At 43.6% G+C, this 18,765-nt stretch overlaps 1 protein-coding gene across 1 annotated transcript in view; it reads right to left on the minus strand.

The window, feature by feature from the left end:
- LOC147031826 (volume-regulated anion channel subunit LRRC8C-like) overlaps positions 1–18,765 on the minus strand; it is a 115,041-nt gene that overhangs the window by 73,368 nt on the left and 22,908 nt on the right. Inside the window, exon 9 of the mRNA XM_085850063.1 lies at positions 9,279–9,608. Within this exon, the coding sequence (XP_085706189.1) occupies positions 9,279–9,608 (330 nt within the window). The remainder of the gene's footprint in view (positions 1–9,278; positions 9,609–18,765) is intronic.

Genomic DNA, 18,765 nt, shown 5'->3' on the forward strand with positions numbered 1-18,765 from the left:
GGTGTGCCAAGCATTGTTGGTCCAGTTTTAGTGAACCAAGCATTGTTGGTCCAGTTTTAGTGTGCCAAGCATTGTTGTTCCAGTTTTAGTGTGCCAAGCATTGTTTTGACAAGCATTGTTGTTCCAGTTTTGGTGTGCCAAGCATTGTTGTTCCAGTTTTGGTGTGCCAAGCATTGTTGTTCCAGTTTTAGTGTGCCAAGAATTGTTTTGCCAAGCATTGTTGTTCCAGTTTTAGTGTGCCAAGCATTGTTTTGCCAAGCATTGTTGTTCCAGTTTTGGTGTGCCAAGCATTGTTGTTCCAGTTTTGGTGTGCCAAGCATTGTTGTTCCAGTTTAGTGAACCAAGCATTGTTATTCCAGTTTTAGTGTGCCAAGCATTGTTGTTCCAGTTTTAGTGTGCCAAGCATTGTTTTGCCAAGCATTGTTGTTCCAGTTTTGGTGTGCCAAGCATTGTTGTTCCAGTTTTAGTGTGCCAAGCATTGTTGTTCCAGTTTTAGTGTGCCAAGCATTGTTTTGCCAAGCATTGTTGTTCCAGTTTTGGTGTGCCAAGCATTGTTGTTCCAGTTTTGGTGTGCTAAGCATTGTTGTTCCAATTTTAGTGTGCCAAGCATTGTTTTGCCAAGCATTGTTGTTCCAGTTTTAGTGTGCCAAGCATTGTTTTGACAAGCATTGTTGTTCCAGTTTTAGTGTGCCAAGCATTGTTTTGACAAGCATTGTTGTTCCAGTTTTGGTGTGCCAAGCATTGTTGTTCCAATTTTAGAGTACCAAGCATTGTTGTTCCAGTTTTGGTGTGCCAAGCATTGTTGTTCCAGTTTTGTTGTGCCAAGCATTGTTTTGACAAGCATTGTTGTTCCAGTTTTGGTGTGCCAAGCATTGTTGTTCCAGTTTTGGTGTGCCAAGCATTGTTGTTCCAGTTTTAGTGTGCCAAGCATTGTTGTTCCAGTTTTGGTGTGCCAAGCATTGTTTTGCCAAGCATTGTTGTTCCAGTTTTGGTGTGCCAAGCATTGTTGTTCCAGTTTTGGTGTGCCAAGCATTGTTTTGCCAAGCATTGTTGTTCCAGTTTTGGTGTGCCAAGCATTGTTGTTCCAGTTTTGGTGTGCCAAGCATTGTTGTTCCAGTTTTGGTGTGCCAAGCATTGTTGTTCCAGTTTTGGTGTGCCAAGCATTGTTGTTCCAGTTTTGGTGTGCCAAGCATTGTTGTTCCAGTTTTGGTGTGCCAAGCATTGTTGTTCCAGTTTTGGTGTGCCAAGCATTGTTGTTCCAGTTTTGGTGTGCCAAGCATTGTTGTTCCAGTTTTGGTGTGCCAAGCATTGTTGTTCCAGTTTTGGTGTGCCAAGCATTGTTGTTCCAGTTTTGGTGTGCCAAGCATTGTTGTTCCAGTTTCAGTGTGCCAAGCATTGTTGTGCCAATTTGGTGTACCAAGCATTGTTGTTCCAGTTTCAGTGTGCCAAGCATTGTTGTTCCAGTTTTGGTGTGCCAAGCATTGTTGTTCCAGTTTCAGTGTGCCAAGCATTGTTGTTCCAGTTTTGGTGTGCCAAGCATTGTTGTTCCAGTTTCAGTGTGCCAAGCATTGTTGTTCCAGTTTTGGTGTGCCAAGCATTGTTGTTCCAGTTTTGGTGTGCCAAGCATTGTTGTTCCAGTTTTAGTGTGCCAAGCATTGTTGTTCCAGTTTTGGTGTGCCAAGCATTGTTGTTCCAGTTTTGGTGTGCCAAGCATTGTTGTTCCAGTTTTGGTGTGCCAAGCATTGTTGTTCCAGTTTTGGTGTGCCAAGCATTGTTGTTCCAGTTTTGGTGTGCCAAGCATTGTTGTTCCAGTTTTGGTGTGCCAAGCATTGTTGTTCCAGTTTTGGTGTGCCAAGCATTGTTGTTCCAGTTTTGGTGTACCAAGCATTGATGTGCCAAGCATTGTTGTTCCAGTTTTAGAGTACCAAGCATTGTTGTTCCAGTTTTAGTGTGCCAAGAATTGTTTTGCCAAGCATTGTTGTTCCAGTTTTGGTGTGCCAAGCATTGTTGTTCCAGTTTTGGTGTGCCAAGCATTGTTTTGCCAAGCATTGTTGTTCCAGTTTTGGTGTGCCAAGCATTGTTGTTCCAGTTTTGGTGTGCCAAGCATTGTTGTTCCAGTTTTGGTGTGCCAAGCATTGTTGTTCCAGTTTTGGTGTGCCAAGCATTGTTGTGCCAGATTAGTGTACCAAGCATTGTTGTTCCAGTTTCATTGTGCCAAGCATTGTTGTGCCAGTTTAGTGTACCAAGCATTGTTGTTCCAAGCATTGTTGTTCCAAGCATTGTTGTTCCAGTTTCAGTGTACCAAGCATTGTTGTTCCAGTTTTAGTGTGCCAAGCATTGTTGTTCCAGTTTCGGTGTGCCAAGCATTGGTGTGCCAATTTGGTGTACCAAGCATTGTTGTGCCAGTTTAGTGTACCAAGCATTGTTGTTCCAGTTTCAGTGTGCCAAGCATTGTTGTGCCAATTTGGTGTACCAAGCATTGTTGTTCCAGTTTCAGTGTGCCAAGCATTGTTGTTCCAGTTTTGGTGTGCCAAGCATTGGTGTGCCAATTTGGTGTACCAAGCATTGTTGTGCCAGTTTAGTGTACCAAGCATTGTTGTTCCAGTTTCAGTGTGCCAAGCATTGTTGTGCCAATTTGGTGTACCAAGCATTGTTGTTCCAGTTTCAGTGTGCCAAGCATTGTTGTTCCAGTTTCAGTGTGCCAAGCATTGTTGTTCCAGTTTTGGTGTGCCAAGCATTGTTGTTCCAGTTTTGGTGTGCCAAGCATTGTTGTTCCAGTTTCAGTGTGCCAAGCATTGTTGTTCCAGTTTAGTGTGCCAAGCATTGTTGTTCCAGTTTAGTGTGCCAAGCATTGTTGTTCCAGTTTCAGTGTGCCAAGCATTGTTGTTCCAGTTTCAGTGTGCCAAGCATTGTTGTTCCAGTTTCAGTGTGCCAAGCATTGTTGTTCCAGTTTTGGTGTGCCAAGCATTGGTGTGCCAAGCATTGTGCAGGTTTAGTGTACCAAGCATTGTTGTCCCGTTCTGGTGTGCCAAGCATTGGTGTGGCAGTTTTGGAGTGCCAGTTTTCGTGTGCCAAGCATCATTTTTAGGCGTTTTTAGGCCTTCAAAACAGCTGTTTACCACCAACTCTTCTCGTCCCCCATCCAAAACCATGATCTTTTCTACCCCCCTTAATCCACCCCAAACCCATCTCGTTCAAATTCGCTGTTTGCCTTCCTGAAAGTCCCTGTGTCGTCCATTTTGTATACATCTCCAATTGTCTCTGTTCCCCACTGTTTTGTCCTCCCCCACCCCCTTGTCTCCTGCCACCCTTGTTGTGCGTTGTGTGTTTGCTCTCATATGAGCCTCGACAATGTATACAAAAATAATGGAAAATAAAACATAGACCACATTTTCCAACAAATGGAAAAGTTGGTGATAATCATAAGGAAAGAGGAAGATCTCCTGAATCATCCCCACAAAATACCCGACCGTTTCCATGTCAAAATGGTGGTTGTGAGCAGAGTCAAATTTGAACACATTTAAAATGTTAACATGTATCCTTATGTTATCTACATACACATAAAGTCCCCACTCGATTAGTGCAAAATTCCAAAAATGTGGATAGTTCAGCTACATGAAGTATTTTTGAAGAAAAGTTGGTAAACAACTTTTTCTGAACTATTTTGGGGTGCTGAAAATGAATCTTTTGTTTACCAGGTTCAATCTAGACTTTTTAGGTCAGGAAACTAGATCAGTCGGTCAACGATCATTGGATCCACACCTGGATTGTTTATAATGTGGGTTGACAAAGATAGTTCAGATCACATAGCATGGATGGTGCTCGGTGGTTTACCTGTCATGATTCATCAACCATTTACATTAGGCCCCATAAACATACAGGTAGTTGTTTCTCGTCCAGGTGGTAGTGAAAAAATGATGTGGGCATGCAGGTTTTTTTTTAATACCATTCCCCACGTTTTATACATGGCGTTCATTTAATATGATTGTCAAGATGCGTTCTGCACATGCCTCAATTGGATGGAGAATAGACGGTGCTGTCATCGGGAGCAAGCTTCAAGGACGGAAAATTTGAAATTTTTAAAAATAAAAACTAAACATTTTTTAATGCGGGTTGATATTTTGATGAGCATGGGGACAAAAAAAAACTGTATATGTTTATGGAGGCTTATGGTCATCTCATTTTTGTTGGTGGATAGAAAGTTTTCTTGAAATGTAAATGTCTTGCTTGGTTAATTTAAGATCAAAACGAGAAGGGCAATCAGTAGAGCGCATACCTCCGCCACGTTATGCCTGATCCACGAGAACATATCGGGCCCAATACATGTTTGAAATATCATGCTATACAGTACTATATCGTTTTGGCCCCATCTCTCAATGGCGAAGAATCACTTTAAATTAAATAATTATCGTATCCAGATCCAGATTCGGATCTTCACCAAAACTGAATCGATTCATCAAGGTCATACCCAACGTGTATCCCCAATTTTTAGGGCTTCATCCCACACTGCACCCAAACTTGTGCGGCATAAATCATGCTTTGCTGTTTACACAAGTAAAGAGCAAATTGGAAGACTATAGAAATGTGATGAGACCTCATGCCCAAGCACTTTATCCTCCATTTATTCGGCCAATCGTCCACCATGTAGATCAGGATTACGCAGCCGTTTAAAACCCATGGATTGGAAACTTCACACGTTTTGTCAGGACACAAAAATTCAAACAAACAACTTGTCATGTTAGCACTATGTTAGCACTATGAATATGAGTGACATTCTATCAGCAGCAAAATATGTTGAGCAAATATGTCTACGTGTAGCGGGTGTGCTATGATCTAGTTGCAGCTGAAGGATGCTACCACTCAAACTGTCTGAAAAAAAGTTTCTTAGGGATATCGAAAGAGCAAAGGTTGAGAATAAAACTGGATGGTATGGATTGGGAAAGAATGACAACAATGTGCAGATAAAGGTTGAATAATAATTGTATAACCCAAATTGTATATATCACACTCCCACCCATCCAGAATCATGCAATTAATTGTATCATGTGGACACAAGACGGGATGTGCCTCAGTGAATTGTACTTGAAGAAAAGGAAAGCTGAAAGGCACTGGAGCATGCAAATGTTCAGATGGTGATAAAATGTGCAAGAACAAATCATAATGACATGGGTGAAGTAATTTGCCAATGAGGACTACATTTCCTTGATTCAGACTGAGGTATCAGCACTTTTTATTTTATTTTTAACTAAATCTACAATTCTCCATCTATTCTGAATTTTTTTTTTCAGCATCACTACCCATCTGCTGTTTGATACAATCTGACCTACTGACCTACATTTATAAGCTTAAAAGTCAAAATTGAGCTTCGTAAACAAGGTACTCGTGTTTGACACACCCAAGCACAGCAGAAAAGGTTGTTTTGCCTGCCTTTCCACCTTGGAGTCACAGTTTGCAAAATTGCGCAAGTACACTGTTCAAACCTAGTTTTGAACTTTGACCTTGAGTTTTGTTCACATCTTTGTATCCAACTGATAATCATAAAATTATCAAAATGGTGAATAATGTATCTACATTTGCTAAAATAGGCAGCCATTCGTAAAGGTGCTTGTTTTTATGCCTCCGCTGACGAAGTCGCCGGTGGCATTGTGTTTTCGGCTTGTCCGTCCGTATGTATGTCCGTTCATGCTACTTTTCTCTGTTTTCTCTGCAACCGCTTATCCGATCGACACAAAATTTTCCACATCGGTGCAACTACTCGTGTGGAATGTTTTAATGATAATTATGATGTCATAAATCAAGTGGTGTGGCTGTCGTGTTGGAAAAAGGAAAAAAAAAATTGGGCCTCTGTATCTCCGAAACCACTCCATGGAAAAAATTGAAACTTGTCACATGTGAAGTACACCCCATGGAAAACAAGTGTGACTTTTTTTTTGATTATGTCATAGGTAGCTTTGTTATGACGTAATAATATTACATGTAGAATGCTTTATCTGATCAGCATAAAAATTTATGAGGGTCATTTAAGGCTAAGTTGTATGGGGGGGGGGGGATTCTTTCTCTTGTATAGGCTCTGTTGGTATGGATTTTTTTTTTTTTTTGAAATTTATATTCTGGTGAGGTCATACCGGTACATCAATATTATTAAAAACATAGTAATAATAAATAATTAACTTTTTATGAATGTTCCAAAAATATGCAATGGTCCATTATGTATTCATACATTGACACACAGTCATTTATCAAAGTATTCCCACACGGAACTTTTTTTTCCTGCCCCCCCCCCATGTTGAGAACGGTTATTTTACTTCCAACTTAAACTTGTATTAAGAATGATTTTGTTTTCAAGCTAGATCAGTATTGGTAATCGGCACAGGTTGAGAATCGAGATTCATCGCTATCGCTGTACCAGTATTACTTTATCGCGGAATGCTGTACCAGTATGATCATACCGGTATCGCTAGTCCATATCGGTATCGCTAGTCCATATCGGTATCGCTAGTCAATTCCGGTATCACAAGTCCGTCCTGGTATCGCTTCCATACCGGTACCGCTCGTCCATAGTTTCATACCGGTATGACTATTGTGTTTCTAAAGCACACCCGATTCATGTAACTAACCAATTGGCAATTACTTTAAAACCAGCCATGAGGGCAAAGAAAAACGTGATTGCTTGTCTGGAGCTGAGGTTTAAAGGATAAAACCTACTGTACTTACTTCCTGGTACGTCTTGACGTCATACGTTTCACTGTTCTTGTTCCAAGTTTAGCCGAGACGCTCAGTGCATCAAAGCTTTTTAAATCATGTACGGTATTCAAAGATTGCAAACACGTTTCTTCGACTTGTTGGTGATATACCGGGTTTATTCGTATTGATGTTTTGTTTTTTTTTCGGTATACTGGTATATTCAGAATTCCAATACTAGCATATTTATATGATAAACTATATCGATATAACCGGTATATAGTTATATCGCAGGACTCTACTCTCGAACCACTTCATCAATCAATGTGAGACGTCACAATTATGATCTAGTAGTCATGGGGAATATGTATTTTAAATTTCAACCTGATCGGACACATGGTCTGGCAGCCAGAATTATTTAATATTTTGAATCTGGGTTTTGGGATTTCAATCAAACTTGGCACAAGTATGTATAATGATGTATTGTAATAATGTGGGCGAAGGCATATCTGGCGACGTCAAAGAATGCCCTTCTCGTCTTGAGACTATTGTAAGGAAGAGTGGACACTTCCCAATATTCACTAAATGAAGTCATCACGGACATATCTGCATTTCTCTTCAAATACTTCTTCACATTTCCAAGTTATTTTAGATCTTCCTTGCATCAGTACTCTTTTAATTGTAAATACTGAGTTTCATACTTTGCACAGTTAAATGATAAATGAAGCCTTTTTTGAGTGAAAGTAAAATTTTGATGACCTTTGACCGACTGACCTAGTTTTCCGACCAAAAAGTCAAAATTGAGCCTGGTAAACAAAACATTCATTTTCAGCACCAAAAAATAGTTCAGAAAAAGTTGTTTACCAGATTTTCCTCAAAAATGCTTCTTGCATTCACCTTTCCTGAAAATGGCACCGGCAGTCTATAATGTATATCGTGTTTTAAAGACAGAAATTGTGCATTGTTAGTATCTCAAAGCTCTCCTTTAAGAATAATGCACTTGCAAAAAGGCAAGATTGAAGAAGACTGGAAAGAAACAAGTTACAAGACTTTGCTCAGAGTGTGAATACTGCAGTCACAAAAGTAACAAATAATATTATGTTCACAACGACGACTACCATTTTCATGACACCAGTTTTTTTTTTTCCTGCGATGTGTCACAGGTCTACAATAACTCTGCATGGTTGTTGTTGGTGTTGTTGGAGTTCTTGTTGGGGTTAATTTTTCAAATGTGCACCCATTGGTCGAACAGCTGCCGGACCGCACCCACATTTGTCGCTTGACTCCACCCACTATGGCACCCAGACAAAATAATATGGCCACCATCTTGGTTTTCTGGTGGGCCTAATAATTCAGGCCTACAGGCCTCTGTTGATTATATACTGCCCGGGTTTGTTGCATCAGATTTCCATTGGCTTTGTTTGGGTCAGGTGTAACTCACGATGAGGGAGGGACCCTGAAAAATCCAATAAATGTTGGATAAAACTTATTAGTAAGGATCAATCAAGCCTGCCAGCAAGCATGGTACGTGTCTCCCTAAAGAAATAGCATTACGTAATTTTTGAACTGCCCCCATGTTGGGGTTAAACAATCCGTGACCGTCTGATGAATCAGCTCGTTCTGATATAACCATGGCTGAGGCTGACATGGATGAGAGGTGTCGAGTTTATGTTTCCCAATGGCCTGTTCCTGGATTTTGTCACAGGTTGTGTGTGCCCGCAGTGCGGTCATTTTTGTTCCCACATTCTTGTGGGATCAGCCGGGAAACGTTTTTGACCCTCGTCTTAGACAAAAAAGCTGGCCGTGCCTGACGTTCGACTAAAGTTATTTGGAATGTGGAATTTGTTGTGGAGTGTGAGAGATAACTCGTCCACCATTCGTGAAGGACACCGTGAGATTTATGACGTCCACCAACCAGTGCTGATAGATGGCCGACGGATCCTCCGGCTTAACGTCCTTTCAATAGAGGCACACACTTTAATACCTCACGTTGCATGTGAAACACCAGGATAACCGTTTATAGCTCGGTAGAGATTCAAAGTCAGGACGGGAAAGCGCAGAAGAGAGAAAACATCCATATAACGTCTATCCGAGGGATGACATACACATTGATGCCTTGCCCCGTCTGCAAAACACCAGGATGACAGTTTAGAGCTGGGTAGAGATACGAATCCAAGTTATCGTCCAGGCTATCTTGTCAGTCGCTCTAAGTTGAAATAACAACATCTGGTTAATGAGTGGTGCAAAAAGAAAGTGAAATCGAGGTATATTGCATCACTCTTTCCAAGCACTGTTTTTATTACCGGGTGGACAGAGGTTATGTTTTTCGCACTATCCGTCCGTGTGTATGTGAACAGGATATCTCAAAAAGTTGTGGACGGATTTGGACGAAATTTGGTGGAGATGTTGGTTGTGTGACAAGGACGAAATAGTTCGATTTCGATTCAGGCCCAGATCCAGGTCAGGCCGATCAGTGGGATACAAAGCGTAAACTGTTGAGCCTTGCGGGGGGTTATGCACTCTACCGATTGCCGTTCTAGTTTGAGTTGTTTTCATTGAAAGTCAAAGGAACAACAAAAAAAAAAATCAACACTGACCTGTTCAAAGGAGTACCGTGTTAGTTTGCACCGGAGAAGCCACACAAGTGCGTAGAAGCAGAGGAGCCCGTAAAAGACGAGTAGGCATAAGTAGGCTGCAGATAGCTTTCCAAGCAGTGATCCGAGCCCATGATGGCAGACAAAGTTCTCATAGCCAAGCAGGGCAAGTGCTTCAGCAGCGTGACATGATGGTGGGCTTCCGAGTGATGCAGCTCCACTCAAATGCCCAGCTGTACATAGTGCTGCAAGGAATGCACGTAAAGCTGTCTGGTGTACGTAGAGACGTCGCAATGATGAACCCCGCTCCACATGCTGCCTGAATTGACGCACCTGCCCAAACAGGATTTTGGAAGAAAGAGATTAATAACAAGACAAAGGAACAGTTTCTTGAAGGATGGAAAAGTAATTGAGTTGGGATTTTGTGATGACTCGGGGCATATTGGAAGTTGTGTATGAAAAGAGGAAGGTGATTGATATCTTGAAATGGAAATTTTAAAAGATTGGGAAAGTGCATGAAGTCCAAGTGGATACAGTGTTAGATAAAGTATGGGTCTTGTGTTAAGGATAGTTTGTACTGCCATCTTTGGGAGTGAAATTTAGCAAAGGCAACAGCATTAAGGAAGGAGATAGCAAGCTTCAGGAAATAGAGCTCATGCCAGGAAACATGTAACATTGCTTTCACATATTGTTAATCACATGGATCATGGCTGGTTCACTGATATTCTTCCTACGTCATATGTAGTATATGGCTGTGGGTATCATCATTTGCTTGGGGCACAGCTTTGCTGCTGATGCAGTGGTCCCTGTTGATGAGAGCAGGAATTTGCCTTTTGTTCATGAATGGTATGAGTAGGCGAGCTGTTGAAGAGTCGGTGAGCTGCTCCTCACGAGGGGACACTGTGGGATCTTTAACATCCACCAACTAATACACCAACACACAAGACTCCAGTTTAACGTCCACCTGAGGGACAGCACACACCCTACCTGTGAAACACTGGAATGACCGTTTGTAGCTGAGCAAGGGATTCACTGATGATCTTCAGGGAGAGAGTAAGTTACCTGTCTCAGGTGTGTGTGTGTGTGTGTGTGTGTGTGTGTGTGTGTGTGTGTGTGTGTGTGTGTGTGTGTGTGTGTGTGTGTGTGTGTGTGTGTGTGTGTGTGTGTGTGTGTGTGTGTGTGTGTGTTAGTCCCTACATGTCCAACAGGATGGCGCCATAGGTAGGACACTCATTTTTTGAGATATATCGTCTGGATTTCATTCTCGAACCAATTATAAACGACCGGATTGTTGCAAACTGTTGGACTGGTGTTTCGTAGGAAGGGTGTTGCATCAATGAGTGTACCGTCCACCGGATGGCATTTTAAACTGGGGAACCATCTGCTAGCATTAATTGCTGGGGGACATTAACGATCTCACAGTGTCCTTCACAAAGGTCAGCCAATCGTCACCGACACTTTGGGCAAATTCCTGTCCTAATGTGCAAGGACAGCCACTCTTCAGGAATGAAAACTGAATCCCGGTGCAATAAACATTCACCAATAGTGATTTAAAAAAAAAACATCTCCCACTTCACGTCTGATTCTTGAATGTCTCACGAGAACTTGGCCACTGGAATATGGAAAGCACCCCGAACATCCTCCTTCAACTAAACGCAGAATGTTGTTTTGTTGTCTCAATTTCCAGGTGCTATCTTGGCCATTCCTTGCATCATGGGTTTTTGTCAGCACTTTTGCAGAGTATAGCTCCACTTGGTCTTCAACAAGTATATGGTATGGTGATGAGGTTTGATGGGTCTTGTCTTTTTCCTTACACTATGGTTTTCCACGACTGTCTGAATGCGCGATTGAGCTCTACTAACTCAAGTACTCGATTACATCTTTTTTTTTTTTTTTTTTTTTTTTTTTTTTTGTATACCTTGGTCGAGGCTCGTATGAGAGCTAACACACAACTCACAGCAAGGAGGCATGAGACAAGAGGGGTGGGAGTGGAAGGGACAAAACATTGGGGAACAGACACAGGTGAACTGTGGAAGGGAGAGGGATGGGGATGGGACGGGGAACATGGCGAGGAGAAGATGGACATTACAGGGACTTTCAGGAAGGAAAGCAGGAGAAATGAAGGAAGTGGGTATGGGTGGATTATCGGGGGTAGAAAAGATCGAGGATTTGGATGGGGGAAGATAAGAGGTGGTGGTGAACAGCTGTTTTGAAAGCCTGGAGGGAAGAATGGGAAAGAATAGAGTGAGGAAGTTTATTCCAAAGGCGGGAAAAAAAGAGGAATGAAAGAGTGAAGATGAGCAGTGATTCGTGATTTTGGTAGTTTTACCAGAAGGGGTTGTTGGCGGACCTTGAGCGCCCTGTGGAAATGTGGTTGGGACAAATCGCAGAGAGAGCAGGGGGCAAGGCTGAGAGGAGTCGGTAGAAGACAGAAAGACCACCGACCAACCTGCGGTGATTGGAGTGAGAGGCCCAAAGACTCAGCTTCATTGCGGGAGATGCCAATGATCTTAAAAGCCCTGGTTTCGACAGCGTGAAGTCGAGAAAGGTGGGAGGCAGGAGCACCAGCCCAGAGGGGGAGAGCAGTACTCCATCAGGCTACGGACAAAAGCTTTGTAAGTAGTCAGGAGCTCAAGAGGGCCGAGGAAGGACTTTGCACGACGGAGGATTCCCAGTCGGCGACTGGTTTTTGTCGCAAGGTTGGAAATGTGACTTTCCCAGGAAAGGTCATGGCAGATAGTGAGACCCAGAAGCTTGAAAGAAAAGACTTCTTCCAGAGGATTGTTGAGAAAGTGGATGGGGGTTTTGTAAACGGTCCTTTCGAAGAGACATAGTGAGAGTGTGAGATTTGTGTGGATTGAAAGACATGTTCCACGTGTTGGACCAGTTTGTGATTTTATCCAGATCTGCAGTGAGCGAAGAAGCTGCTGCTTGCCGGTCTGAGGGATGACAGATGGTACGGCAGAGGGTGGAGTCATCGGCAAAGAGAAATAGAGGATTTTCCAGAGAGTCCGAGAGATCATTGATGAAAACCAGAAAAAGAACAGGGCCCAGAACGCTACCTTGAGGAACTCCAGCCTGCACAGGAAGAGGGGATGAAAGAACTCCATTTAGGGCCACACGTTGACTGCGACAGGAGAGGAAGTCTGCGAGCCATGAGTGGAGATGGCCTTGAATACCATGGGAAGAGAGTTTGGTGAGTAGGGCAGGGTGCCAGACTGTGTCAAAAGCACGTGATATGTCCAGGGATACGGCTCGGATTTCCTGTCTGGCATTGAGGACCTCCATCCATTGATGGGAGAGCAGTAGCAGCATATCCAGGGTAGAGTGACCTGGTCTGAAACCAAATTGATGATTGGAAATCAAGCCATTGGAGAAGAGGAAGGATTTCATGTCTGAAGCGATGATGGATTCCATAACCTTGCTGATGATTGGGAGAAGGCTGATTGGTCTATAGTTACAGGGATCTGTTTTTGCACCTTTTTATGCAGGGCAGTGATGTTAGCAGATTTCCAAGCAGATGGCAGATGACCTTGGGAAAATGAGAGGGTGAATAGAACAGAGAGAGGGTGAGCAACCGTCTGGACCGGTTGCAGAATCTGACTCGAGGTTTGAAAGCAAGCTCTCCACCTTGTCAGGAGAAAAGGATACAGAGTCCAGGGACAGTTGGGTGCGACTGGGTAAAGTGGGTAGAGATAGTGATGGGTTTGGGACACAAGATTTAGCTGCAAACACCGAGTTTAGACATTCAGCTTTATCACGTGTGGAATCAGCAGTGCGACCATTTGAGGTAAGGGAGGGGATGGAGGGGGAACATACACCAGAAACAGATTTGATTAAACGCCACCAGGATTTTGAGGAGGGAGAGAGGTCTGAGAGTTCAGACTTGAGATGAGAAAGATGTTGTTTTCTGGCTCTCCTGGAGGGTAGATACACACTTGTTCCGAGCTTTGTGGAAAGAACTGAGATTGCCCTCAGTTGGGTTTGCTTTCCATGAGGCAAAGGCAAGTTGTTTCAGGACAACTGCCTCGCCACAAGCTTCAGTAAACCAAGGGCGGGAGGAAGGGTAAGACAACTGAACACGAGAGGGGATAAATCTGTGCATGAGGGAGAGCAAGTTTCTTTGAAAGAATTCCCAGGATGAGTTGATGTTTGAGAAAGTAGTGATAGGAGACCAGTCTGTAAGTTTGATGGCTGCTCGGAGACCCTGCCAGTCGGCTTGAGTGAAATGCCAGACTCGACGGCGGTGAGGTGGTTCTCTGATGACAGCCAGAGAGATGTCCACTTTAACAAGGACGTGGTCAGAAGAACCAATTGGAGCGAAGGAAGAGCAGCAGATATTGTCAGGGAAATTTGTCAAAATCAGATCCAGAAGAGATGGAGTACCATTGGTTGAGATCCGGGTCGGGAAGTTGACCGATTGAGTCAGTCCCAATGAGTCACAGAAAGCTTTTGCTGACGTCCCATGGCAGGTGAGAGAGGTACCCACACCTAGCCAACTGGCGTGATGACAATTGAAGTCGCCACATAAGAGGAAGAGAGAGTTTGGATGAGAAGATAGAAGATGGTCCATGTTTTCGGAGAGTGAGGTGTAGATGGAGTCATCACTGTTCGGTGGACGGTACAGTACACATATAAACATGAGGTGGGAGTGGAGGGGAAGCCGGCCAGAGGTATTCCTGGGGGTGTGGGGGAGTGAGAGCAGTGCAGGGAGAGTGAGGAATAGAGTCTTTGATGAAGAGAGCAATACCTCCACCAGGACGAGGCTCAGGTCTGTCATACCGTAAGAGGGAGTAACCAGGAGAGATACTTGGGAGTCAGACACGTCTTGGGAGAGGAAAGTTTCTGTTAGGCAGATAATGTCTGGTTTGTCAGTGGCAACCTGCATGGAAAGATCTGAAAGGTTTGAGCGAAGGCCCCGGATATTTGAGGTCCACACATTTAATGAAGAGGTAGGGGAGGAGGCTTTGGGTGCAGGAGGTGGAGGGGCGGGGGAGGGTAGGGATGAGGGACGAGGGGGGAGGTAAGGAGGGTTGCTGAAGGAGTGTGGGATATTGCAGAATAGCGAGGGGAGGGGGGCCGAATGAGGAGGAGAAAAGGCTCTGTGGTGCTGGGAGAGAGGGGGGACAAGAGACAAGGAAGATGGCAGTTGAGGATTTGAGGAGGTGGAGTGAAGAGATGGAGGTGAGAGGGCAGTGGAGGGAGGCAGGTTGGTGGATGAGAGGGGCAACTTAGAGAAGGAAGAGTGAGGGGATGAAAGGTGGGAGAAAGGTGAGGGGGGAATTTTTGAAAGAGGTGAGAGGGAGGCTTGGAGGGAGAAGAGTGGGATGGTTGCTTTGAGAGTGAGAGTGAGGGGTGAGGGGGGTGAGTTGGCACTGAAGTTGGAAAAAAAGAATGGTTGATGGAAAGCGAGCATCCATGGCAAACTGTGGTTTTTAAAAGTGTCTCCACTGTCTACATCTCGGCGAATAACAGACATCAAAGCAGGTGCTGCATCGTCTGGGCCTCAGTGTTATTGCAATCGCATGTGGTCAACTTGGTGGTAAATCCCCAGCGGTAAATTAACACTTTGGAAGGGCCGATCCCAGTATGTAGACAGTGGAGACACTGCTACACATTTCCAGTGGTCAGCTGTAATTGCAATTCAACAGAATCTGGTATTGTTTTTGGATCTGCACTCCGCAGCCGTCGTAGTGCATCCTCAGGTGTGTAGATCCTAGTGATTGTGTGGTAGCAAGGGAGCACTTACTGGTGTCTGGTTGTACAATTGTTGGCTTTAATCCATCTTATGATTTAGTTGCTTTGTACTGCTGCAGATTACTTGGCGAACATCATCATCATTATCGTCATAATGTACCAGGTCCTATGCAGAGCATTGGTACTGCCGAAGTAGTTACTAGGCGACAATCCTGGTTGTGTCGCCAATCCAAGAATTTGGAATATGGCCAGGGTGCCAGCGATGGCTCGCCTACTCTTCTTGAAGGACACTGTGGGATCTTTAACGTCCACCAACTATCGCCGGCAGATGGGATTCCCATTTAACGTCCATCTGAGGGACAGTACAAACATTGATGAATCCCCCTGCCTGTGTAACACCAGGATGACAGCTTATAGCTGGGTTGGGATTCAATCCCTGGCGAGACAGTTTACAGGTGAGTGTGCGTACCTGTGGGCCATCCTGACAGCCCCTTCTGGTGTCAGGATGAGATATTAAAGACTCGTCGATAGACTTATCATTCATTGGCTTGATGATACAATGACAACAAGCATTGAACTATCATCAATTATCTTCACCTGCGTGTGGATCTCTTCCATACAGCACATGCATACTCAGTACATGAGACTCTGAGAGCAAAGCTGGTGCCAAGCATTATTGTTGAATGAAAAACGGTTTCTTGCTAACGAAGGCTCATGTTGATCTTCTGCTGCGGACATATAGAACAACGGATGAAATCAACAAGATGTCAATTGAGATATAGCCATCCACCCTGGGAAGCAAGAAGAAGTGACATTTCGGGCGTTAACCCTTCGTTGGAGCAAAAATCTCTGATGAAGGGTTAACACCCGTATTATTGTTGGTTTGAGTCCCACTTCAAATTTTCCAGATTGTGTACCATTACGGACACTCTCGTTAGCCTCTCGATTATAATTCAAGTGGAAAACACAGACTTTTGTTTTGATTGGGTTCGTCCAATGCGTTTCTCCTCGTATATGAGGTCGAGCCTTCTCTCGTCATCACTTTGGTGAAACTCTTTACCCTGAGCCATCAAATATAGGTCATCAATGCAAATGGAGATTATTTTGCCTGGGTGGATGGTTAGTCCTTTTTTTTTTTTTTGTAGATGTTGATTAGTATTGGTGCTTGCACACCGCCTTGTCGAAGACCATTAATCTGGTGAAGCCAGCAGCTGCAATTTCCGCACCATTACGCCTCGAATCGCTGATTTCCCCAACCGAATGCGTACAAGCTCCAGGATATGAAGGTCTTTGATGATGATGAGAACCTTGACAAGAAGTCGTCGATGGTTGCCAAAGTTATACATGGCCAACAAATTGACAGACATGGCTTGTGTCACCAAATATTTTTCAAAGCTTTATCCTCTACCTATTGAGTTAAATGGCGCAGTTGTATTGTGCATGACCTTGCAGGGTGAAAGCTGGCTTGTTCGGTGACTAGGTATTTTTCAGTTTGTAGAGTGAGTCGAGTGAGTTTAAGAGATGTTCAAATAATTTCCATGTATGACACAGCAGGGGAAATTGATGTAAAGTTCTTCGGCTGTGATGCCGCATCCTTTACTAGCTTCACGAGCGGCGATAGATGGGTTTTCTGCTCGGCTTTTGGTGTTTCATTCTAACTCACAGTGCACTAGTAACTAGTTGTATAAATGCAGTACTTAAGCCGCATTCCCAATGAAGGTCTGAAGCGTCCGATTTTGTTCTTTAGTTGGACATAATGAAGGTTGGCGATCTTTCCATTTTCAACCGTCGAGCTCTTCCATTGAAAAGGCTTCCTTAAATTCAACGTCGTCCAAATGCTTGTGTCGTTCAGGTGAGGATTCGGTTGTTCGCTGAGTTGGAGGGCATCGTCCACTTCCAGGCACGTGCACAGTATGTAAGTGACCTGCTTCACGGTGGTATTGTAGCTCCGATTCACTTTCTTGGGTTAGGGTCTTGGGTCACTGCTGAATTTCTGTAATTGTTGTCCACACCTTTTTGCTGTTGTGCATCAGGTCCATCAATGCAGTCATGGATTTCTGGTGTTCTTCCAAGATTGCCAGTGTCGGTAAACTCTCCACCCGTCGAGCAAAGGTATTGTTACGGATATGGCTTAATTGGGTTTAGTTTATACTAATTATTTAAATCGTACATTTCAGCATAAGTGTTATGTACAATTATATGACAGGCAGTGTCGAGTTTGTTTTCTTTATTGTTTTTATTTACAGAGGAGCACCTCTGCTATATGGTCTGCAGTTTTATGGGTTTTGGTTGGCTGTTTGGATTATTTCCAGACGTGTAGACGGTAGTCATTACTCTTCGGTTGCTTTTATACAGTACAAGTTTAGAACATTGTGGCCATTTGGCAAATGAACAGTTCTTCTGCGCTTTAGTCGCTGAACAAGTTTTATTCAGGGATGCTCAGATTGCGGCATGATGTTAACGGTCTATTGGAAACAAACCTCAGAAAAGGAAGAGGTTTGGAAAGTACACTGTTTTACATGAACACCCATGCCTTCTTCTATTTCATTTGTTCACTTGTGGAAAGCCCTCTCCCAACTGATCAATTCAACAGAATGTCGTCCTGAAGACATTGGTTGCCTGCTATGAATAGTAAAGTCTCTGCCCATTGGTGTGGTGAGCTAAACGTAAGAGAAGAAGAACATGAGTTTGGGATTCATGAAATGTGACAACAACAATGCATGTTTCTCTTCTGTATCTATAGTGTTGAGTGTGATTTATTGGCAGTGCTTTCCCAGCAGGGGGTGCTAAATATCTAAAGTCTAAACACTCCATTGTCCTTCAAAGCGACGTAGTTGTCTGTTCTGCATTTAGGTTTTGGATGCTAAATATCCAAGGATATCTTTTGAAGAGGGTATGCCATTGTGTAATGCCCCCCCCCCAAACCTCCCTGGCTGAATTTCCTGCCTTAAGATTGAATGGGAGTGAGAATGTCGATGCTAAATTTGCATGTTAAGATATTGTTTTAATATTATGTAGTAAATAGGGATTAGAAATGATGCAGAAATGATGGGCCAAATTAATTTGATGCAGGAAAAAGATGACCACATTCAACCTGTGCCGAGTATTGCAACAAAACCAGAACTCGGCTCGACGATTGACCACGTAAGGCAGACACAGAAGTAACACGGGGAGGGAATGGAAGAAGATGTGGCACAAAAAAAGAAGGGCCTAGAGAGTGAAATTGAAGATAAGGTACATTTTGGGGTGGTAGATGGGATGGTATTGAACTATCACGATTGGCAGTCACACTTGAGAGAAAAAAAGCGCAAACTTGCAAGTACATCCGATCAATTCGACCTGAGGTCACAGGTCATTGTGGCGTGATTAATGACTCCCACCATCAATCTGCAACTATCCTCACCATCCAAATCTAACCTTTGTTGTGAGTGGTTAATGCACTTATTAAGCTAAAGCCATGCAGTGTAACATATGCATTGGGCTACATCATTGTTGTTGTTGCATCATGATTATTGTTGTTGTTTTTTGAGTTGTCGATTGCATACGTGAAGAGGTCATCGCGGAAATAAATGCGCTCTCGCTTGCGGCATAATGGAGTCTGTGTGAACTCGTCACAAGACAGTCATGGTTGTCTGATGTCGCTACCAGCAACTGAGATGTCATCCATCTCTGCTGTTGCCCATTCAATCCCTTCCAGCCTCTGGTCCATAATTTGCTGGAATATCTCAGGAGAGCACTTCAAACCATAGGGAAGACGCAACCAGCGGTTTCTCTCAACAGGTGTATTGAACGT

The sequence above is a fragment of the Eptatretus burgeri genome, chromosome 2 (assembly GCF_056783735.1).
Source record: "Eptatretus burgeri isolate ZD-2024b chromosome 2, Ebu_testis_v1, whole genome shotgun sequence".
NCBI lineage: Eukaryota > Metazoa > Chordata > Myxini > Myxiniformes > Myxinidae > Eptatretus > Eptatretus burgeri.